At 42.5% G+C, this 24,625-nt stretch overlaps 1 protein-coding gene across 1 annotated transcript in view; it reads right to left on the bottom strand.

Annotated features, from left to right (window-relative positions):
• ttc27 (tetratricopeptide repeat domain 27) overlaps positions 1–24,625 on the bottom strand; it is a 60,898-nt gene that overhangs the window by 1,819 nt on the left and 34,454 nt on the right. The window contains exons 10-16 of the mRNA XM_070916556.1: positions 17,093–17,206; positions 14,533–14,628; positions 11,779–11,901; positions 7,472–7,699; positions 6,302–6,400; positions 6,042–6,094; positions 3,877–4,073 (exon numbers count right to left, since the gene is read on the bottom strand). Of these exons, the coding sequence (XP_070772657.1) occupies positions 3,877–4,073; positions 6,042–6,094; positions 6,302–6,400; positions 7,472–7,699; positions 11,779–11,901; positions 14,533–14,628; positions 17,093–17,206 (910 nt within the window). The remainder of the gene's footprint in view (positions 1–3,876; positions 4,074–6,041; positions 6,095–6,301; positions 6,401–7,471; positions 7,700–11,778; positions 11,902–14,532; positions 14,629–17,092; positions 17,207–24,625) is intronic.

The following is a 24,625-nucleotide window of genomic DNA, read 5'->3' on the forward strand; positions in this document are numbered from 1 at the left end:
ATGCTTATATTAAAAAGTAAATTTCAAAATGTAAAGTGACAATAAAAAAAGGGAAATTTAAAATGCAAAAACTTAAATGGAAATACTAAAATTAAAAATCAAATACAAAAAGCCAGGTTAATCTTTTTTTTTGCATTTGCACTTTACCATTTGACGCTTTTTATCTTTTCAATTTTCCTTTTGGCATTTGCCTGTAGACATTTTAAATTTAATCTTTTCCATTTGGTATTTGACATTTGGGTTTTCAAGCTGTATGTAAATGAGGAGGAGGGACTTTTTGTGTGGGGACAGAAAAAAATGTCAAATGGAAAAGATGAAATTCAAAGTCTAATTAAGCTTTTAATTTAAGTTATTATTATTGAGTTTCATATTTTATGCTTCTATTTTCTGTTTCCATGTCATCTTCACAATCTAAGCTTTTGTTTGAGCATTTCCATTTAAGCTTTTAACTTTCACTTTTTTCATTGTTACTTTACATTTTTAAACGATCAGTGTAGTAAAATAAAAATTGTATCTCTTCTAATTTTCCATTTGGACTTTTAATTTTAATTATGACCAAAGACATCTGCCATACGTTTAAAGGGGGTTTAAAAGATGAGGAGGAGGAAAACAGAGCAAAGCCAAATTCCATTTACCAAGTGATCTACTTGGAGCATGGAGGCTGCTGCTGACCTTTGCAACTTGTGAGCTTTTACATCTTGCAGCCTAATTGATGTGACTGATCGCGACACGACCAGCATAAATTAACATGGACGATGAAAAGTTGCCTAAAACGAGAAAGACAAAACGGGAATACAACAAAAAGGAAAAAAACGTTACGTAACACCTTTTGCAATTACCCTCTAAAAAGGTGAATTTGAAGGTAGTTTCAGTATTTGGCCCGAGAACATAGTATGTTTTTCTGAGCCAGAGTTGTGATTTCAATCAGACTCACTGGGCTGAAAGATGTCATCTTTTAAGTTAATTGCTCAAAACTACCAGACTAAAATTATTACAGGGCTGAAGAAGAGAATTAATAATCCTGAGAATGCTACCGCTGGCTGTTTTGGTTTGTTTATTCAAAGTCAATTGCTAATTTTCTACTTAGAATGCATTGGTGGGTGCGCAATTACTGAGACGTGCTCAAAAGAGGCCTTTCCTTCAAAATGACTCTGCATATGTGACGACAATGAAAATAGATCATTCTTTCCTGTAGTGCAAATTAAACAGTTGGTTTGAATTTTGACATGGTTTTACAAGCTGGGTATCCCTCATGTGACTGGAGAACAAATCACCTATTTCGCCTCACACAAAGCTAGACGTAAGGGGGGAGTAGAAAATGGGAGAATCTTCAGTGATGACAGCAGCACCCTGATGCATCACTAAAACCACTTTTAATATTTTGATGTTCTAAAAAAACCTAAAAGTGTGGCAGGTTTCATCCTTTTCATATCACCTCATTTCAATCTTTATTTACAAAAGGCAGGAGGCCAGTATTCGGCGGCACGTGGACTGTAGAAGACGGGAAACGGTGACGAAGCTTGTTTTTCCTTGAACATTGGAATAATACATCTGACGCACCTTATTTTTCACAAGCTACTTGATTCAAATACTGGAGGTCCTCGTTCAACAGGTTTACGAGCTTAAATTATTGATATATCAATGAAAGATTAACTGAGAGAATGTGACACCGGAAACTGACAATCAGCTAGAGAGAGAAGAGGCCTATCAGCAGTTGGAACTATGAAATGATCTCATCTTTGGCCGAGCACAGACACCAGCTGGCAGAGAGCACTTCAACCAGACAACAAACTAGTTGCGTTTTGGCCCGTTGTCGAGTTGAATGCTTGCGAATGATAAGTAGCATCAGAGCGACAGCCAAATGTTTTTTCCACACGCACACGCACTCTTTGGACTGAAAGGACAACAGCGCTGCAACACTAGCAGGCCGAGGTGGACAAGCCAGCTGAGCTTTATTTGAACACCCTGTCCCGACCGTCAACTCGGAGCATCTATCACCCATAGCATAACTGTTCCTGGAAAATTTGCAAAACTCAGTGCAGCAAAGACAAATACACAGCAAAGCTATTAAAGCCGTTAGCGCTATCACTAACAAGCTAATCTGCTAGTATAAGTATTACCGGCTGACTGTTATTGGCTGTATGAGCTGTTACAATGTTATCTAGTGCACCACCCACATTCATTGAATAAAAAAAAAACAATAACAGCACAGAACAATTAACTGTGCGATTAACCTAAATAGTGAACTTAACACCTGCAGGACGTTAAACTAGCAATTTGTATGCAATTCTGAATAGACTGAGTTCCTGTGGATATTGCAATGTATCAGACATATTATTATGACGGATTATGATTTTCTTTTTATTTCACCATCATACATTTCAAGCTTTAACAGTCAAAGCAGCCTGGCTTTATAAAAAATAAAGAAAAGATGTAAGCTTCAAAAATAAAAACTCAGTTGTCTTCTTCACAGATAATGAATTCAATGCATATATATATATATATATATATATATATATATACATACATATACACACACACATACAGTGCTTAACAAATTTATTAGACCACCTGTCATAAAAATGACCAAACACAAATATTTTAGAAATCTGTCAAAAACTTGTTTCAACCTAAAACTTGTATTGTTATTTATTAGGCAAATAACAAACTGGAACAACCAAATAGTCCTTATTCACATATATTAACCAAAAACCTTAATATTTTTTACGACCTCCTTTGGCCCTGATAACAGCTTGTATTCTCGCAACCACAAAACAAATGTTTCTGTTCAGGAATGCAAGTAAATAACTGTAATCTGGCATCTCAATCAAAAAATAATAATGTGCTGTACTATTTTGTTTCTGCTTTTTTGTAAAACAGTAAATTTGAGAATTCATGGATAACAACAATAATTATATTTTAGCATTAAAGATATCATTTTGATTAAAGAGCTTGGCTTGCACACACTGGTGGATTAACCATTACAGAAACATCAAATATTCTGGTCATCAGCAACACTGTTCATTTAGGGCAGCGGGGGCAAACACCTTACACTGGGTGGGGGGTCTAATACATTTGTTAAGCACTGTGCATATATATATTTATATATATACACACACACACACACACACACACACACACACACACACACACATATATATATATATAACTAAAGATTCTTACACCCTAAGAGGGCTTTATTGACTAATTTCAGTAGGCATCAATTTATGAAAATAATTGTCTAATAATTACAGTGGCATTGAGCTGCGCATGAATATTCATAACAGACATGACGTCATATTTTGGAGGGAGTTTTCCAAGGGCCGTTATGTTATGGGATTTTACCTTCTTCTGCAGTACAAATAGACAAGTTGCCAACTGCATCGTGGGGATAGGCTGACTCGAAGCTAGCAGGACGGCTAGCTTGACGAGCTACTGTGACTGACACTGCACTATCGCATCACTGACCGTTAGCAGTTAGCTTACCAGGTGTGGTACTTTAGCATAAAAAAATTTGAAAAAAGCCCAAGAAACTCAAAACCGCATCTAACAAAACTCAAGCCATGTGTGTCTGAACTTGTGGAGTGGGTATGAGCTAAAATGTGAGTGATTAATTGAATCTTTTTTTTTGAACTTTAACATCCCTGTTGAAAAGAAACATTCATTCACCCATTTAGAGCTCTGTATATGGGGTCTGGTGGGCGAAACGAAAACACCAGCTCATTTTATTTTGTAAATCTCAACATTGTACTCGCTGTTCCTTCTCAACGTTCTTGCGTGTGGCACTCCAGGGATTACTTCTGAGAGTCACAACTGTACGACACATTTATCACCTTACACTACATGCTGTCAGAGAGCTAGAGGTAATAATGCCACCTAAGACGACGCTAGGTGCAGTCCCCTTTACCTGGGTGTCCTTGTAGTTTTCCCTGAGGTCCATCAGGCGGTGGTAGGCCTTGATGACTTCGGCAAAGTCCCCGATGTCGGTGCTCACGTTGATGAAGTTCTCCCAGATCTGCCAGTGTTCGTAGTTACACTTGAGGGCCTCCTGCAGGGTGAGAAAGGCTTTGTTTCTGCAAGTGAGTGTGGCAGGAAGAGACAGAAGGCGAGAAGAAGGGTTAGCAGCGAATGAGCACACTAAAAAGGTGTGAATAATGTGCCAAATCCGCTAACAGCAGTTACAATGATATCCATTTCAACATGGTGATGGTTGATTGAGAAGATACAATGCTGGTGCCGCCTCCACACACACACACACACACACACACACACACACACACACACACACACACACACACACACACACACACACACACACACACACTAGTTACAAAGTTGGGTAAAAAGTGCTTCAGCTGAATTGGCAGTGGCGCTAACCAGGTATTAATAGAAGCTGCTTTGCTTTTCAATTTCAGGCCTGAAAGCACACGCGCCTGACGTGAACAAAAGGCTCAGAGACACTCGGGATTCACTGGACACCTCTGCACTGTCGCAGCTTTCTCTGCTAGGAAAATAAAACGCAGCCCACGAGAGGCCATGTCTGTGTGAACCACGAACCCGTCTTTCCACAGCTAGAGTCACAAAGAAATCGCTGCTCTGATTTGGAGCCCTCACGAGGATTACCTGTTTTAGCGGCGTTTGTTCACTTTGTTGTGCTTTCTTTCCGTATTTGCAGCGCGTTTCTTTACGTGGATCCATCCTACCTTGTGTCAACCGTCCATGCTGCTGCTGCTGGTGTAATGATGTCAGGAATATTTGCCATTTATTATAGCAACTGAGCATGGTTTAAATGCCACAGTCTACCTGAGTGTTGTGCATTCCCTTTCACCGCCACAGTCTACCAATCCTCTACAGCAGCACACAAGTCGTCTCAAGCTGCTTCCACCAACATGGCAGTGAGTTAAAGGCTCTGAAAACGGATTTTCTCAACCCGCTTCTTACAACGAGCAAGAGAGTTCATGTAAACAGCTTTGGTTATTTCACATGACAGATTTCTATAGTTGTTGTTTTGGGAGGTGCTCAGCTGGGGAACATTACCCACATTTGAATACAAAGTGAAGACAGTTGGGGAGTTGTTTGCTTATGTTGCCAGCGCTGTCTGTCCAATCTGATCACGCGATAATACGTTAAACCAAGTTTTCAGGGGCTTTCAATACACTCCAATGGCCTCCAGAGTCACCAGATCTCATTCAGTCTCAATCTTTGGGATGTGGTAGAACCATAGACTGTGTGTAAAGATGGTCTCCACTTCTTCCCACTGTACAAAAATGAAGCCAAACTCTCCCGGATACGGGACGTAAGAAGAAGCGTGATAAGAACTACCTAAAATGACAGAAACCATCTTTGGGAAAAATGTATGTACATTTGACGTGTACTTTGATTTTTTTAGTTCGGCCCATGTTCCATCCGCTAACATGGAGGGGGGGCGGGGCTTATGACCTACACTGCAGCCAGCCACGATCGAGACGTTTTGGCTTCAACTTTGGGGAGCCGTCATGTCGTCCATCTTTATATACAGTCTATGGGTGAACGCGCGGCTGACAAATCTGCAGCGACTGCGTGAGACATCGTGTTGACAATGATCAGAACCTCTGGAGATGATGCCACAAGAAAAACTTCTGTTGCTGTTCTCTACCTACAAATAAAAAAGGTGTAACTGGGGTAGGTGACCAGTGAATGTAGATCCAATACATGAAGAGTAAATGGCAGCATTTTTGTGGAACTAAATGTCAGTAATTTAAACAACTGCTGGACAAACTGCCGTAAACTCTTCTTCAGACATTCAAGGTCTGCAGAGGATGAACTCTAATACTGTAGGTGACTCCCCGGCTTTTCCTTTATTACCACCATAAGGTCGAATTTTATTTCCGTGACAACTTACCTTGGAAACGAATGGAGCGATTTCCATGTGGTTTTGCTGTGGATATTGGAAAACCCTATTCAACAAAACTCAATCCATTCTATTACCCGACACACTCTTTAGTCCCAGTGCAAACAAGTTAACACGATCCGAGAACGCTTCCAATACACACCACACTCACTTCTTTTGGAGACGAACGTAGGCCGTAGAGAGGTTGCTCCACGCTTCTGCGTTCTGAAAGGAGGAGGGAAAAACAGGTGGGGGTAGGTACAGGTACCCTTATAATAATAATAGAACATGTGTGTGTCGTAGACAAAGACGGTGGTTGAAGGAACGCGTCAAAGTGAGAGACGCTGCCTGCTTGTACAACCTGTTTTCCACCTTATGATGTGTGTATGTGTGTGTGTGTGTGTGTGTGTGTGTGTTTATGTAGGCACTTACATCTGGCTCGAGTCCCACACACCTCTGGAAAGCCTTGGCAGCTCCCTCATAGCCCTCCAGGGCAAAGTAGGCACAGCCGAGGGAAAACCACACACCGAGCTATCCAAACACACACACACACAAAATGTATTTAGATTTCACGAAAGTCCACAGCCAACATTTCATACCCATTACACAGGCACAATGTTTACTGTGTTCCCACTAACACCATGTTAGTCTATGGTGTTAGCAATGTTACCATTTGCTCGTTAGCAATAAACACAAAGTACAACGGACAACAATGTCATTAGTTTTTGCATGTATTTAGTCATGAACCAAAGTAATTCCAAGGCAATCCATCCAGGAGCTGTCGAGATGTTCTACTCAACACCAACAACCTCGTGGCGGTGCTGGTTGAAAAGTCAGCAGAACATCAAATTCATGGGGCTCTATTGTCTGGAAACCATAAAAGTCTGTTCCATGATTTTGTGCCGATCCGTCTGGGGACAGCTCGTTCAACTACAAATGTGGTGTTTGCAATTTGGTTTCACTGATCCAAACTGGTTTCAGTCTGGTAAATGGAAACTCAGTTTGTTTTCTCGATCAGTTGATCCGGGTTCAAACCTCACCTAAAGTATAACCATGAGCTTTGGGTAACGACCAAAAAAAAAAAAGGATGGATTTAGATTCCTTTTGCGGGGTGTCTGGGCTCACTCTTAAGAGGGAGAGGGGGGGTTCGACTCCAGGCTGCGGACGAAGCTAGCATGAGAACCATCACTTCATCACATTTAGAAGAGCTGCTGAGGCAGAAGCAAGCGGGACCCTGGGGTGGACCCAGGATCCTTAGTGGGGGATTATGTATCGAGTCCGGCCTGGGAATGCCTTTGGGATCCTCTAGGAGGAGCTTGTGGAAGTAGCTTGGCCTGACGTCAAAGCAACCCGGACCTGGATAAGTGGCAGAAAATTGATGGATGGATGGTTTCTGTCACGTTATTGGGTAGCTAACTGATAAAGTTAGTAGATATTTCTAGCCAAGGCAATATCCCCCACAGTAAGCTAACATTTGTTTATGTGTACCAGGTAGAATCAAGGATCGTCTCCACTCATTATACTGTATAAACTTAATACCCTACCCTGGCATTTCATTCCCATCAAATGAAACTTCCAGCAACGTCAGTACTCCGCTTGTACCTGCAGGGCGTTGATTTTGAGTGACCGCTCGAAGCAGTCGACGCACTGCTGGAGCTCCTTGTTGTGGAGGTGCAGCAGGGCTTTGGAGCGCATGGCCCTTCCGCTGCGTTGGCCTGACAGCTCCCACGCCCGGTCGTAGTACTGATGGTCCCTCAATATGTCTCCCAGTAGGCAGTACAGGCTGGGCGTCTCCTTCTTCTCCAGCTCCCTGCGAACGATCTCCTCGGCCTGAGCAGATGGGACGGTAAAAGCGAGAGGGAAGGATCAGTGGAGGAGGAGGAGGAGGAGGAGGAGGAGGAGGAGACAGGGGAGGAAGGAGAGCAGTCATTGTCAGGTGACAGAAGTGAGGGACGAAGGGAAAGATGTGAAGAACTGGGAGGGCATGGGATGTAGCGTGGCAGTAGCAAGTGTCCAGAAAGAACATGAAGAAAGACTGCAATGACCTTAGAACAGAAGGGACTTGAGAACAGACAAAAAACGGGATTATATTACAAGCAAAGTGACCGTCACATCACCTGTGGACTCGTTGCCCCGGATCGCTCTTGGACGAGCTGAGGCTCACACAGTTGTGAGGGCGCGGGACAATGAACAGGTTGTTTTCTCTTTCCAAATCCCTGTATCTCGATTTAGACTGGGAAGTGCGCCAGTCCAACCACTGAAACGCTGAGGGCCTGACAAAAGCTGACAGAGTTTCACTGCATTCCTTTGCCGAGTCCTCCTGCTGGCGAGGGAGAAGGGGGGGCTGACGCTGGGCCAAGAGCCTATCCCTGCCTGGACACAGGAAACCCTAGCGCTCTTATCTAAATCACACAACCCTGAACAGATTGTATTAGATGCACCGTTCTGCAATCACTTTTGTGTTTGAAAGTCAAACTACCGTTCAGACTTGGAAGAGATTAGATATTTGATCTGTCTAAATTCAAAGTTCACAGTGCGCAACTCCCAATGTCGGCTGCATGCAGCTGACACCAATTTGACATTTATTGATGCGTGTCATTAGTTATTGACTTGACGGAACGAGATGAAGGGTGCTACAGCGTTCCTTATGCACTATTAAGCAAACACGTCTGCTGCCACGTTGATCATAAATGAACTGCAACCGAAGAGTGACGGCGAAACGAGTCACATCCAGGCGCACCCGGAGCGTGACGCAGCAACATCCAGCGGACAGTGGTAGCATTAGCCCCCTTTCAAGCATTGTCGAGAGTGAACGCGACGCAGCTGTTCCCAGTGGAATGCGGGGGGGGCGGGTTAAGAGTATAAGCAACCTTTGGATGCCCTCCGACGTTTCACCAGCACCTTGCGTTGTATTAATACAGGGCCGTTTTTCGGTCCCGATCCCTGCTGAGTTAGCAGGATGTCTTGGGCGTCAATTAAATGTAGTGCAAAAATAAAGACCACGAGCACAGAAGCAAGTGATTTGTTCATGGTGTAATATTAAAACTGTAATATTCTAATATTTTAAAAAAATTTGAAATAAATCAGGCGCATGACACATGTGATTGTCTTTCACTATGTGCAAAGGAAGTTTCTCCTTGCCACTGTCATCAAAGTGCTCGCTCATGGTGGGAACTGTTGGGCCTCTGTAGTAACATTATAAAGTGTCGGTCTAGACCTGCTCTATTTGTAAAGTGTCATGAGATGACTTTTGTTGTGATTTGGCGCTACATAAAATGCAAATGAAAGTTTACCCTTTTCCATTATTAAAAGACTATTCCCAATTAAAAAAAAAAAAACATTAGCTACAGAAAAAACCTACCAAATAAGCAATGGTTCTTCAACTTCTTACGTTATCGCTTATATCATTTACATGCTACCTTGCATTACTCTGCAGTCGAAGAGTGACAGTCTAGTCATGAAGAGAGAAGCAGCATTGGACAGAGACCAACCCACTCCATACAAATGGACTGCGTTATGTTGGACTACATCATTTATTTATTATTTCTTTTTATAAATATTTATTTATATGTATTATTGGCCAAAAGCACCTGAGTAATCAAGTTGGACAGAGGAAGCAGGTTGCATTTGTATTTGATTTAAAAAGGAGGCCTGGCAGCCTGCAGGAGTCCCACTGAGGAGGGTTCTGGATGGACAGGAGGAGTTGAGACATTCAGGTCAGTGACACACACACACACACACACACACACACACACACACACACACACACACACACACACACACACACACACACACACACACACACACACACACACACACACACACACACACACACACACACACACACACACACGATGTCTGCACATTTGCACTTAATGACTGTATTTGTATGCAAACACAGGGAGCTGCTGAGCCCCGTGTTTAGTGACCTAGATGAATACTTATGCATACTATATTCCCTGAGCTTGTGTGCGCGCATACATTTATTCCTGAATGTATTCATACTTCCTGTGCATACTGCGCACATGATAAAAACACAATAAACTGGACATTTGTACGATTCCTGCCCGCACAATGGGGATGTGGGTAGCGAAACGTTCGGCCCCGTTGTCCAGTTTCATGGTGTGGACGGTTAGCCGGCGCCAAAGAGACAGAAAAGATGGTTTATAACGGACACGAGGCAGATATGCAACAGGTTCATATACGTCACATGAGCAGAGAGTGTTAGCTTTCTTACACCTTTATAGTTCTGGACAAGACCCCTTCAGAACAACCTGCAGTCTTTGGTGGCATGGATTCGACATGGTGCTGGAAACGTCTCCTAAAGAGACTCGGCTCCATGTTGACATTACGGCACCGCACGGTTGCTGCGGATTTGTTGGCTGCAACATTCATGATGCAAAATCTCTGCCAATTAGATATTTTTGCATTAGCAAGCAGGTGTACCAGTATACCAAAAGGTGGCCGCTGAGTGCAGATTTTAAATAAGATTCACTTCGTCCTGAACAACTGCAATCATCCCCAGTCAAAAGGGGGCAGGATACTGCAACACAAAATCAAAACGGCACCAAATGTGTGATTGTGGCTTTGCTCATTGCCGTCTCATATTTAATCTATATATCATATTCAGCTCAGTGGTTTCTCTTTTGTGTGCACACAGTGTCTCACACTGTGCTATCTTACACATGGCCTGCTGCAACTTCTCACAGACTGGCTCCTACCAAACCCAATTTAGTCAGCACAGAAATCACAAAGCGCAATCAACAGGGAGCGGACTGCTCAAATGAATGAAATGTATGAATTAGACAGGGTTTCATATAGTCCCAGGTTGCCAAAGACCCGAGCTATGCATTTAAGGGTTGGTCCTCCTTTTTGTGTGCTAGTTTGTGCTGTTTTCAGTGCTGACGTGGGGGAAATAAATCTCACACAAGACTGAACCAGACAGTCGTGAAATCACTGAAAAGTCTCATTAATTTCCAGTTCACCACATGGATCAAATACTAGGAGGAGAAACATGGCCGTCATCTGGTGGTGCTGGAATTGAGTTTTCATATATATTTTCACCACAAGGCACAGGAACGGGCTACAACACAACGATGTATTGCATCCCAATAAATGCCCGGGTTTTTATTTGCAACATTTGCCAAATCTTCTCAATGTCTCTCTGGTTATACTGAAAATGCCTGAGAATCGTTTTCCGAATGGTGGCTCTTTGCCTAAATGTAAACATATATAGGCTAAAAAAAGTAGCCCACAGCATTACTCACTGGATCCACGGCGACATTATACTTCGTACATTCTCCCAAAGAGCATTATGCCGACTGTCGGTTCAAAACTTGGGGCATGATTGTCCCCCAAATAGAAGTAAGACAAACAACGATTGGAGGAGTGACAAAATCCAAGGAGCATACAGTAGCTGGTTCAGCCGCATGAAGAGCCAGATTAACTCCTCTGTGAGTTTCTTCTTGCTCAGAGTCTGCATGCATATGTATTTATGTATGTGTGTGTGTGTGTGTATAGTGAGAGCAGCACATCCAGCGTGAAAAATGGCCTTGTCTAGACCAAGAAGTGCTGGGTATTAAATGGTCCCTCAGCTCCAACACTGAGGAGGCAGCAAGACCTCCCACAGGGCAGAGATCCAACTGTGTGCGTGCCTGCCTGCCTGCCCGCCTGCCCGCCCGCCCGCCCGCCCGCCCGCCATACTATACATATTACTATACATGTAATACAAATATTACAGAATAACCAAAGTCGGAGTGTGTTTAGTGAAGCAGACGAAGCACAAGAAACACGTCATTACATCTGGACAAAATATGTGTCCATTGACAGATGATGAGGGTTTACTTGTACTGCTCCTGCTGGATCTGGTCCGTCTTTCTGTGTGCGTGTGTGTGACATTGCTGGTATACCTTGCCATGTTGGCCCAGCCTCTCATAGCAGATAACTGCATCCTCCCACAGCTCCAGCTTTTCGTAAATGAGCAGAGCTGAACTGGTGCAGCCGAGGTCCGTCAGCAGGCTGGCCAGCTGTTTCTGTAGGAGGCGGAGAGAACAAGGCTAAGATGCTACGACCATGCTAGCAGCAAAACTTTGACCTGCTGATGGCACTAGAAGAAATATCGGGGGATCACCAAAGTCTTTTGGATTTCATGGCAATCCATCAAATATTTTGTGAGATATATCTGGAGACACATGACTAAAAATATCTACAGTACTATATGTTTAAAAGTTGATTTTTATACCACTGTGAAATGAGTGAAAACCAATGGCTGCCTGAAAGGTGGGAAGTCAGTTGTAAAATTTACTGCATGCGTTAGGAAATGGTCAGCAGTGATATAAAATATACTGTGAGCGATGTGTAGTTACAGCATGTAAAGTATGAAGATTGCCCTCACACAACGGCATAACAAATGAAATGGTTTCTCATCAAAACCACACCCGCACACGCACACGCACACACACACACACACACACACACACACACACACACACACACACACACACATACACACACACAAACAGAAACCCTCCCCCTAGCCCTAAATAAGGGCCTTCAGTACTTTGTTACAGGCAGGCCAAGGTTCTCCAGCGTGGAGAAAATGCATCACAGCACATGCTGCAATCCTCCGCATCAACCCCCTTTCAAGTCCTCAGGCGGCAATAGGGACTCTTCAGTTCCAGCTTTATTGCTGTTATCAGTTATTACATGCCACCTGGGTGACGTCTCCTTCCCTCTGAAAATGAAATTTTTTTCTAACTGAAAAGCTGGCCAGACTCAGACTAGAATCGTCCAATCAAAGCTTAGAGACCGTAACTACTCACAGTAGGTAGGTGTGTTGAGCTTTGGGTTTCTCCACATGTTGAAGCGGCGTGCAAAAAGCTCCAGCGAGAGAAATACTCAGTATCTAAAGAGTTTGGAGGGCTGCGTCTTTATTTATTGCCTTCCCAAAACCAATTCAACAAAAGCCACGCCTCACTTTCTACATCAGGGACCGAGCATTACATCAAAGGCCAAGAGTAAGCGTTGCATTGGGTAACTACTTTATTTTGCGGGTTCATAGGGGACATTAGAAAGAGGGCATCCATAGCGTGGGAGCAAGTAAACTAGTAAAAATCTGGACAGCATTATTCATGTCTTCCTCACTGGTGAGGACACTGGCTTTTTACCAGTTAGCTTTTAGCATTCTGCATCGCAACAGCTGGAGACAGAGTTTTCAACCTGCTCACAGAGAGTATGTCAATTTTTAACTGCAATTCGTCAGTGTCTTGACACCAGTATAGTAATGTGCTCTCATTACTCCCTCAAGAAGTGGGGAAATAACTGAATATTTACAGTGTTCTTGAGAGGGTCAAGAGGATTTGAACTATGAGAGAGGCGCCGAAGTTCCACAGTGAGCTGCAGTTCCATTAGAAATGCAGACAAAAAAGGGGGAGAGCACCAACTGCAGAATAAAATCACATCATCACACAGTGGGCTTCATTCTGTACATTTCTAAATGGAAAAAGAGCTACGTGAAACGCACTGGCTATGACCTGCCAAAGAGCTCGTCAACACCTGAGGAGAGGAGAAAATGGACGTGTGCAGAAAAGCGTAAAGCCTCGCCATCGCTAACCGCTAACCCTCGCAAAGTTCATGTTACCCACAGTACAAAAGTGTTGGGACAGAATCAACAATATACCGATGCTATAGCTGTCCCTATGTCCTACCAGTAAAAGGGTGTAAAAATGTAATCTGCCAATGCGATTATGAGACATCCTGCGCACAAACCTCCGGTGAAGTATTTCAACACCTGCAAGATGGATTCATTCATTGCTCCCAGTTGATGTATGCCAATGACGCTGCCGATGCCCCGACTTCTCATCTAAAGCAACGTTGGGGTTGACGCTGATAGTTGATCGTTTTGTCATGGAATTCGGTACAGACGCTCGCGTTCCCAAAACGTCAACCAGCCCAGTACTCTGGTTTTATGATCAAATACTTGCTAAGCTACAAACATTCCCGCTCAGCTGTACTTTGCGTTCAGTGCCAATTAGCAAATGTTAACATGCTAACCTCATAAACATCAGCACGTTACCATTGTCATTATCAGCATGTTAATTCAATTCAACTCAATTCAATTCAATTTTATTTATATAGCGCCAAATCACAACAAAGTCATCTCATGACACTTTACAAAATAGAGCAGGTCTAGACCGACTCTTTATAATGTTATTACAGAATAATGTTATTACATAATAATGTTATTACATGTTAGCGTGTTGATGTTAGCGTTTAGCTCGAAGCACAGGTGAAAGTGCGGATTCTCAGAGCTGCTAGCGTGACTGGAGACTTTAAGTCTTCTTGTGTAATTCTGAGCGGTTCGATATCGGAAGGCTGGGTTCAATCGAGTTCTTCTGGCAACAGGCGCGAAGGTTTTGCTACACTACGCTCTTTTGTTTGCACCTGACACAGTGAGAATAGCGGTATATGGTCTTTGCACACACCTCTTCATCATTCATTCATTCATTCATTCATTCATTCATTCCACCACATCTGATGGCTACAGATTCACAGAGATGTGAATTGAGAGCTTGTCATTGTATATACGTTTTCCTCTTGGTTTATTAAGATGAAATGAAACACTCAAAATTTGGAATGTGATCGTGAAATGAAGTGTTCGCTACCTGGACAGCCCACCTGGGCGGGGCTTGGCAGCAGTAGAAGACCTTGAGCCGCTCGGTCACGGGACAGTTCTTGTCTTCAAAGTGGTCGACTACTGCCTGGAGAAGGAAAACGGGGTGAAATTCGACAGCTAGGTCAGTCCACAATATGCATTGCATGCTGCAGACCAATACTGCATTTCATCACACTGGGATTTTGTTCACGAAATGACTTTGGAACACTCTCTTTCACCAACTGAGATGTGATTAGAATATGATAGATACGATACCAGTCCCCTCTTATCAACTGGTACTGCACATGTCTAATATTGTGAGGCTGCCTTGTTAAATTGCCCGCAGTTGTTACTGCCTCCTTCCATAGCAGGAGTTTACAGATTCTTTCATACAAATGGGACCACAATTCCCTGTAAAAAATTAAGTCAATAAATGACAGGAGGAAGAAACAGATGCTTCTTTGCCCTCTCTAGTTCCTTCTCTCATTGCACTTGCAGCAGTTTAACATCCTCTCCACAGAGATAAGCCGGCAAGATTAAAAAAGCGAGAGCTTTCTGACAAGGTTTCTTCTGATGTCCCTTTCAGCCATATAGCCATATTTCTGTCACATAGTGACATCGGGCCACAGTCGGTGAGGGTGAGTGTGACAAGGCCAGAAACGTACAGCGTTAACCCACAAATCTTGTTTTAGCTTGCATAACCGTGCTTGACTGCTGTGTGAGAGGAAAGCCTCTGTGACAAGCCGTTTGTTGGTTGTTCACTGGGATTAACACGTACCTAACTGCACCTGTTTTGTCAAAATGGTATAGAGTGCTGCAGGGATGACGTATTTTTGAAAGCCAACCCGGAAGTTAGCATCGCCCTGGTTCCCCCAAACAAAAAGCCAATGGGATTTTGGATTATTGCAGAAAATAAGCTCTGTGGCAAAACAAAAGTTTATGATACTTAAACATTCTGTTCAGCAAGACAATCTTCACTAATGAACACCACTTTTATGATTCTTGAAGCGGAAATGGAATCGTCAGAAGTAAAAAGCTAACGTTAGGCTATAAAGGAACTACAGCACGGTCGCATTACTTCAACGTCACCACCGCTAAGCTTCACTTTGAAGAGAACATAGATAGATATAGATATATAGACAGATAGATATAGAGTATAAACACAACGAGGCTGTAAAGGTGGACTAGTGAGTAGATGACTTTCCGTGTTTAATGTCCGCGACAACCTCTGTAGTCTCATTTAGCTGCTTGTTAGCAACCGCCTTTTTTAAAGACACGTAAAAGCTTCAAAATTCACGAGTGGGGGGGTATCTACTGACGCATTTGTGTTAACTGCAGACCTTATTTTAGACATCTAACCAAAAACCCATTGATTTTGATGCAAACTTATTTCCGAGTTTTAGGACTCATTCCTGCAGCACTCTATTGGCACAATCCAAACACGGTATGCCATTTTAGGAATTCAGGTAAACCTGTAGTAAACACACAATGAACATGCTAATACACAAGGGTACAGAATATGAATGTGTAGTATGGGAAAAGTGAGTGCCAGCTTTTTGACAATCCCATAACAACATTTGTGTTCGCTCTTTCAAACATGTTACTGGATCAAAATCCAAAATGACATTTGGAGCTGCACGTGAGCCGAGTCGAGCACCGCAGCTCTTTGGTAACGGACTCACTGGTAGTCTTGTTCCGTGAAGTAAGGCTGAAACGTGTGCAGGTACGATTACTCATGGAACATAATTTAACAAACAGCACATGCACTATGGATAAAACTAAAGCTTGCAGCGACAAACAGCATTCTGGGATTGATTGACACTTGGTGCGTTGAGAATAAAAGCAAGAAGTGTGCATTAATCCAATGAAATGGAAGAGCGCGACTTGACTAGAAGGATACGCTGACAAGTTCAATGTTTTCCTCGCTAAGCCGAGGTGGCAGGCTCAAGCCTATGATGGACGCTTGATTACCTCTTTAAATATTAAAATATGACATTTTACACATCTTCATTTTATGTCTGTTGTTGTCATAGCTACATGTAGCTTAGCTAGGTTTATGCGTCACTGAGCAGACTGAGACACCAAGTGGCACAAGGTTAGCTAACGTAAGACAATTAGTGGAGAATTAAAAGAACATGGCGGCTAATTGGTAAGGCAGATAAATGATGTTGGGCCGCTGGACCACCTTTCTGTGACTGCAAACTACCAATATTATGACTTAAAGTGCTTGTTACAGTTCCTTTCAAACATAAACCAAGCTCAGCCACACGTTTACTGTGACGGTTCATATTTCGTTATAACACGAAAACATAAAATGAAGATGTGCTTGTAGACTTAGAGACCTGTGGGTCAAAGGTCTGTCTACCTTTTCCCTTTTTCCTTGACTAATTAAGACATTTACTGTCTTTTATAGAGAAGCACTTTAATTCATAAGCAGAAAAGACAGATCCTAACATGTACCCCTGATGCTTTGACTTTTAATGAATATATATATATATATATATATATATATATATATATATATATATATATATATATATACACCCCCACACACACATATATCTCCTTACCTGGGTTTGCATCATGGCCCTCTCAACACATCGGGAGCTCCCCTTTTCCAGTTTGGTCCTGAGGCAAAGAGCTGTGACCTCTACAGCCCAGAACTTAGGCTGAGACAGAATACACTGCAGAAAGACAGGGAGGGACAAAGAGTAATAGAATTCTTTAGACAGCATTACGTCATTCAAGATGCATGACAAAACTATAGTCCCTGTACAATATACTGCACATTTCCACATCATTAATTCTACAAGTACAACAACAGTCCTGTCATACTACATACAATTAATTTCTATTTGGTTCCACTTTGCTGGGGGTGTTTTATATTAACTGATGTTATGCTACCTTCAATGAAAGCTACCCCTTCCTGCAAATGTTTCATTTTAACAGCCTAGCAGGAAAGGGAGGACGAATGCACTTTGAGCTGTTGGGAGGGCTTTTAATGTGAAACACCTATGAAGGAAGTGTTTTATTGACAGCAGCTTAACATGGATCGAAATAAGAGAGCCATGGTGATACCAGAACATCCGGGTTTTGTTCCAGAAGTAAGGAAACCTCCTTCAAAATCCCACTGACATTGCTACAACGTTGCTACTAAGTAAAGCAGGATCAACAGTATGTCGCGTGGCTCGCTTCACAAGTCTAGATAAGGTAGCATCACGACTTTTTAACTGTTCCCTATGCAGCAAAAATAGAGGTGAATGGAAATAATTAGTAAATGAAAGCAGCAGTTCTATTTGAGAACGGAAACTGAAAAGAAAAGAGTGTCCGGTATGATTGTACCGATGTAATAAGTGCTGTTGAATGTACATTATGAATTTATCAAGACAACGGGTACAAGTGGAGGATGTATTGATCTTACACTGACCGAGGGAAAAGGAGAAGCGAGGAATAAAGGCCCGTCTCTAATATAAGCCTGTTCCCAAAAGAAAAATCAGATTCCTTCAGTTAAGGTAAATAAACCTAATCCATAACTCCGTATTTAGCTCCCTGATAAGGGCTTAGATGCTATTATGCGTTCTGTATTAAGGCCATGAAGTTCAGTATGCACCTTTTGACTGGCCATCTACATTTGCGTAGAATCAGGCCTCATCATTTACGCAGGAGATTGGGCCAACTGTCAAAAACTACGCAAGAGTCTAATCAGTATCCTGCACTGCCAGAGATCTTGAAAAAAACACACAACCTGGTGGAATAGCTACCTTCCTTTCTGTTCTCCCTCCCCACGTCTAAAGCAACGCAGGGGCCCCAACTGTCTGCAGTGAGAAGTCAACCAGCAATCTTTGGTGGGAACACCTAATCATTAAAACCTAATACAGCCTGAGAGTCTTTATCTGCGTGCTGTGGTGATAATCTGCTGTATAATAGCTGGGACAGCTTAGTGGTACAGGTTTAGGTGAGCTGATAAAGGGAAGAGGGGACAGGGACATCCAGCTGATACACTGGCAAGTGGACACCGGGGGGGAAGATGACTCCGGCTTTTTATCTGAGCTCAGGGTTGGGCTCGTCTTTAATCAAAAACAAGTCACACAGCTACCACTTTCTACCTGCAGTACATTGACGACAACGGAAATATGCAATGAAAGTGATGCATGGTTTCAGATGAGACGAACAAACACTAATGATTGTTTGTGGATGCTTAGTGAGTCTTGCTGGAGTCATTTGTGCAACCGTAAATTGTCCTAATTACGCAGTTGTTCCTCCGGCAACATCAATCACTGAGCAATTAAAATCAAATGATAAGGCATGCTGAGCATTTGTCATGCGACTGTTAACACAAACTACCAATAAGCGCTTCTCAAAAGCAATGAGAGAAGCAGAAGATATTTACGGTAGTGCGATGGCACCCTGGGATAAAGTTAACTTATTAGGACTGATTATTTTCTCTTGTATTCAATAGTGTGCATTAGACAATGAGATTAATGCCAGCAGTCAGCTTCAGTTAAAATGCAAAATTACACATTCTATATGTTTGGTAATACCTGAATATGAAATACTATTCCTCTGTGCATATAGAAGATATTTTTACAGTGTCTACGTAGGATGTGAAATGTCCCCAGTTCAATTCTCGTCTCAAACAAAACTTCAAATACTTCCAAAACAAAACAAAAAAGTTGCAGTCCACGTTGCAGTTTTCATGCAGTCTCAAACTAATCAACAAGACAAAGAGTCAACAGCCATGCTAGCGGCTCTGCTGCTGTTGCCAAAGCCTCGGACGTGCTTTCCGCGTTACTTGTACCATTCATAGTACAATTGAGGGTCAGCGTTGGTCTGGCGTACCGCGTATGCGCATTTCCCGATCCACACTCCTTTCCAGAGAGCGGTAAGCACCATAACGTTGTTTGCCAACCGCAATACAAGTGAAGAAGAGCAATAAGTGTGTTTGTTGTTTTTGGCTGAACAAGAAGAAAAGGGCAAAAAAAAGACAGACATTTACGTCACACGGACCCTAGCGCAGAAAGTATGACACAAGCTCTGGAGCTAAAACGCCAACATTAGCATAGTAACATTGGCAAATTAGCAGTACATAAGAAGAAACACAAAGTACAGCTGAGGCTGATGGGGATGTCAGTAGTGTGGCAAGCACTTAGCCATGAACCAGAGTATTGGACAAATTAAAACTTTGGCCTGATGATGGCACTAGGCGTTTAAGGGATCTTCTAAGTGATCGCATTGCACAGGGAGGGGGACATGAATGTGTGTGCCAAATTTCATCGTTTTTTATCCAAAAGACATTTCGAGAGATTTCACTCAAAACTGCAAATGTGAACCTCATGATGGAACAAAGAGGTAAAGCAAAAAAATAAATAAATAAATAAAAAATAAAAAATAAATTAGAGTTTGTCATCTGGGAACCATGAATGTACAAAATTTCGTGCCAATTCATCTAGTAGATATTGAGATATTTCACAGGATGAGTGAAAACACTGAACTGCTGGTTGGTGCTTGAGGAAAAGCCAGGGGGGTCACCGAAGTCATTAGGATTCATCCTCTTGGCGCCATGGATATCTGTACCAAATTTTATTGCAATCATTAGTCAATCAGTACCATATAATATTTGTCATTAACTTCTAAATTCAGTATCATTTCTAATTTCAATCATTTCCAGCACAACAGCAGAGTCATTAGATTAGAATAAACTTCATTTAAATAAACTACTGAGTCTGTTTTTGTATTTATTAATCACACAAAAGTCAGACAAGGCGCCAAAATGTTTTTCGGTTTCGAATTGACAGCTATGCTTCATTGACTAATTCAAGTTTGATGTTAGGTCCATCTCTAAAGCAGCTGCAAGTGGAATTGTAGAGGATATTGTTCATGTTTGCCTTCCTTCCGTGACGGTCGTGCTTGGTTTCAAGTGCCCCGCCACCTCATCTGTAGTTTATTCCGACGCTCTATGTCTCTACGCACCCGTCACTTGTCGTGATGTAAACGCATTGGGTCTCCCTGCGGCGCCTCAAAGTCCTCCCCTGCTAGATTATTATAAAACCATGAGTTTGTTGTGAGTGAAATTGTGAAAAAATTCCAAGAGACGGAAACCAATAGGGATTGCAAGGGTTGCTATGTCCTTCTCTCAGGATTCCTATGTGGGGAACATATTCTGATAGGGTGCGTTTATGGTCATATATATGAAGCCATCATCTTTCCTTAAGTCCTATACGATGTGTCATTGATATCTACCCCATATAGCGTACTGGAGGGGGGTGGGGGGGTTTAACCTGACTCTAGTGTGGACCAGTTACCACCTAAGGTCTGCCCAATTCCTCAAAATAAAAGTGCCAGATTGAAAGTTTGATTTGAAGGTTGATGATTTAGAACTGTTTGACGACTGAAGAACAGTCAACTTCCCAACCTCATACAAGCAGCTCAAATGGCACAGTCTGTCCCTCCCTTTAATTTGAAATATATACAGGAAACAGCAAACCGGAACCAAAGGGAAATAATTAGTGAGCAAATGTGTTTGCGCTGACCATTGCTATTATTTGTGACTATGTGATACAAGAATACACTACACAGGAAGAAAGCGAGCTGCACTGACCACAGATTTATGGCAAGACAGCCACAACAACTCCAGGGCAATGAAGTAACCTTCATAGCTACTTATACCTTCTCTCCGACTTCAGATTTCCATAATCAATATTTTTCCGACATGTTCCTTCAGCTCAGCCCTGTTTTATGAGCCAACCATGCTGTGGAGAGGGATCAGACAGACGAGCGGAAAGATAAGACTGCGAGGATGAGCATGTTTACGGAGTGGAAGGGGATACGCTGCGCAGCAATGCCTCGCGGTGTTGAGGTGGGAACACTAAATCCTCTTTGTTTGACTTCCAGCAGCTGGTGGCGTGATGGTCAGCTGTATCAACCCACTGTATTTGCTGACTGAACCCTCTGCACTCTGCCAAAACTCTCTTAACATCTTCTCTACGCGATCTGGAGAGAATGCGCAAATGTTTTGGCAGTTAGGTTTTCCCTTAGGAGATGACATAACCCGGTTCATTTTCTTTTATTTCTAAAAAGGTAAATTATTTTGGGCATTCGCCTTTAATGGATAGTGACAGATGGGCCTGGGCCGGCGTCCCACCTGATTTTTCATACATATCTTCAAGGATAACATAGACAATCCCTTTTGAAATTGAAACCAAAGGCTGCTTCTGTGAGGGGGTGAAAAGCCTTCCAAGGACAAGCTCAGGTAATCACCGACACCGGCACTACCTCCGGAGGGTCCTCCACGGAAGGAGACAGACGTGGCGTATCGATGAAGACTGCCAGACATGTGACAACCATCTAACCAGCCTGCAGATTCCTGGATCTACATGTAGGCTGGGAAGATGCCTGCTCACAGAGCCAGCAGCTGCCTGCAGCTTTCCCATCCCACGCAGTGACAATACGGCATACGCTGCCAGCTCATTGTTCAAATTGAGCTCACAGCTGGATGGATGGTTGGATGGATAACCACAGTCCAATTTTTGAGAAAGCGAGTACAAAACAGGCTGAATACCACATGTCAAACTGTGTACACACAAAATAAATGTCATTTGGATAGCACTATTAGTTAAAATATGGATGACAGGGATTAGAAGTTCAGGACAAAAACTTCAAATCTTTCATTTACCACAAGTCCACACAGTCCAGCTACAAGGTGGGGCAAAGGTCTGTAAGCCACAATTAAGTCTCACGTCTTGGCTATGACTTCCCAAGTCAAGATCAAAAACTCTCACAGTCCTAAACTGTGTGTTTCGAGTCCTTAAAAAGTTGCAAGGCACCCATTATAAAACCTGGTGCCATTTAACATTTTGAAATAGTCTGTGTAGAAGCGCCAGATTTCCAACACTACTATTTAGCGAATCAATTACAATACCTTCAAATGGATCCACGCAACCCATCACCACCACCACCCATGGCTTGATATAGAACAAACCGAATGCTAAGACATTGCAATGTCAACCCACCTTTCCTCTGTGACACGATCAAAACGCCACAACTGCTTCAAAAACATTGCAATCGCCACAACTCTGACAGCTTGGTGGAAAGTCAATAAAATAAAATAAAAAACATAATGTCACCAACCGCACAAACACCCATATAGCACAATCCAGACTTGACCCCTAATAGGCACTAAATGGAAAGCAAAAAAAGGGATTACACACCTCCATCACGTTTGTGACCATGACAACTTGTTACCGTTTCCAACAGCTTATTGACGTATCACATTGGCATGCCATTGAACACATTTAACACAAAACTAGATATCTCCAGCACCTGGAACAACCACCACGACTGAACAGTATCAATAATATTGCAAAATCAAACAAATGGCTCCCAAAAACTGTATAAGCTTGTATCTTCCACCAATTCTACCAACGCACCTCATATTCCACTGAACAAATCGGGGGGGGGAAAAAACCCTCAATCATCCGCATGATAACCACTTTTGGAACAAAATCTGTGATAACATCCTCAGCATGTTTAAGAATACCAACGTAAGACAAATGCAATACAAGACTCTGTCCACTGTCCATATTCCTTGGTTGTAGCATCCCATGATCCCCTTCTGTATGCATGCATGCTCAGCGATCTGGATATACTCAACACGAATCATAACTCCCCAACTGGGTGGGAACTGTTGGGTCTCTGTAATAACATTATAAAGAGTCGGTCTAGACCTGCTCTATTTTGTAAAGTGTCATGAGATGACTTTGTTGTGATTTGGCGCTATATAAATAAAATTGAAATTGAAAATTGAAATTGAACTTGTGACCCTAAGTATCGCCAAGAAACCAATACTAAACTAAACTGGAAAAGTAGGGGGGGGGGGATAAACATCTAATAATGGTCGGCTCTCCTAACATGGCAGACATCGATGGATCAGCTCTACAAAAAAAAAAAAAAGAACACCTTCAACAAGTTCAATAAAATATATTCAACAATTCTCAGATATATTCTGTTGCCAGTGAGCTAATGCCACAACACAAGTATAAATGTAAGCATGGAATGGGGGAGGGGGAAAAGGAAAACAAGGGGAGGGGGCAACTAAACCAAACCCATCCCGCAAAACTCGCCTGAGATGCATCCAAACCCAAACAGATCCAAGCGGCTCCCATTTTAAAATGCTAAAAAAAGAAAATGCAATAAGATAATGTACTGAGAACTGTGGCGTGAGCAGTGTGAGAGTTTGTGTCCTTTACTGTATCATGCTTCAATCTCTCTCACACACACACACACACACACACACACACACACACACACACACACACACACACACACACACACACACACACACACCATGACAGCATGTGCATGCATGCCTGCAATCCATATACCATTAAATAATACCGTGGGCATGAAAATTGCAGGCAACAAGGTGGTTCTACCTCTGAATCTCAACTTGTCATGTCTTGTCACTCTAATGTATACACTATCAAATATCACAGACCCTACAGCAGCCTGCTATTATCATCAAGTCTTGAGACGTTTGATATGATGTCTGACAGGGGAACGCCGTTGGGGCATTTTCGCAAAAAAACAACCAGGATGGCTGCCGCTGATGTGGAACGTTCTGGTGACCATCACAGCTCATCTCAGCATGCTGTTTACATTTTTTTTTTTGTCGCTCAGCGCTACGTCACACATTCACTCGTTTGCTCTGATTGGTTGTGGGCCTCTCCAACTGCGTCCAGAGGCATTATTGTCAGGGGTTTCTGTGACTGCTAGGATATGGGTATTATTTTTAAGTTGGTCCGTGAGACTGCAAATTACTCCTCTGTAATTTAGCTAATACTGACATGGTTTATCAAAATGTAGGGTTTTTTTCCCCCTGGGTTTTTCCAAAGGCACTGAAGGAAACGTTACGCCCTACATTCCATTTTTTACTTACTTTGGTTTCATGTTAGTGCCATTTTTTAACTTGTGATGGTGGATGTGTGATATATTTGTCATAACGAAGATAGGCAATCTCTCCCGTGTGGGAAGTCCTCAAATAGTCCCCTATTATATAGTATATATATATATATATATATATATATATATGTATTATATAGTCTTAA

The sequence above is a fragment of the Enoplosus armatus genome, chromosome 12 (assembly GCF_043641665.1).
Source record: "Enoplosus armatus isolate fEnoArm2 chromosome 12, fEnoArm2.hap1, whole genome shotgun sequence".
Lineage (NCBI taxonomy): Eukaryota > Metazoa > Chordata > Actinopteri > Centrarchiformes > Enoplosidae > Enoplosus > Enoplosus armatus.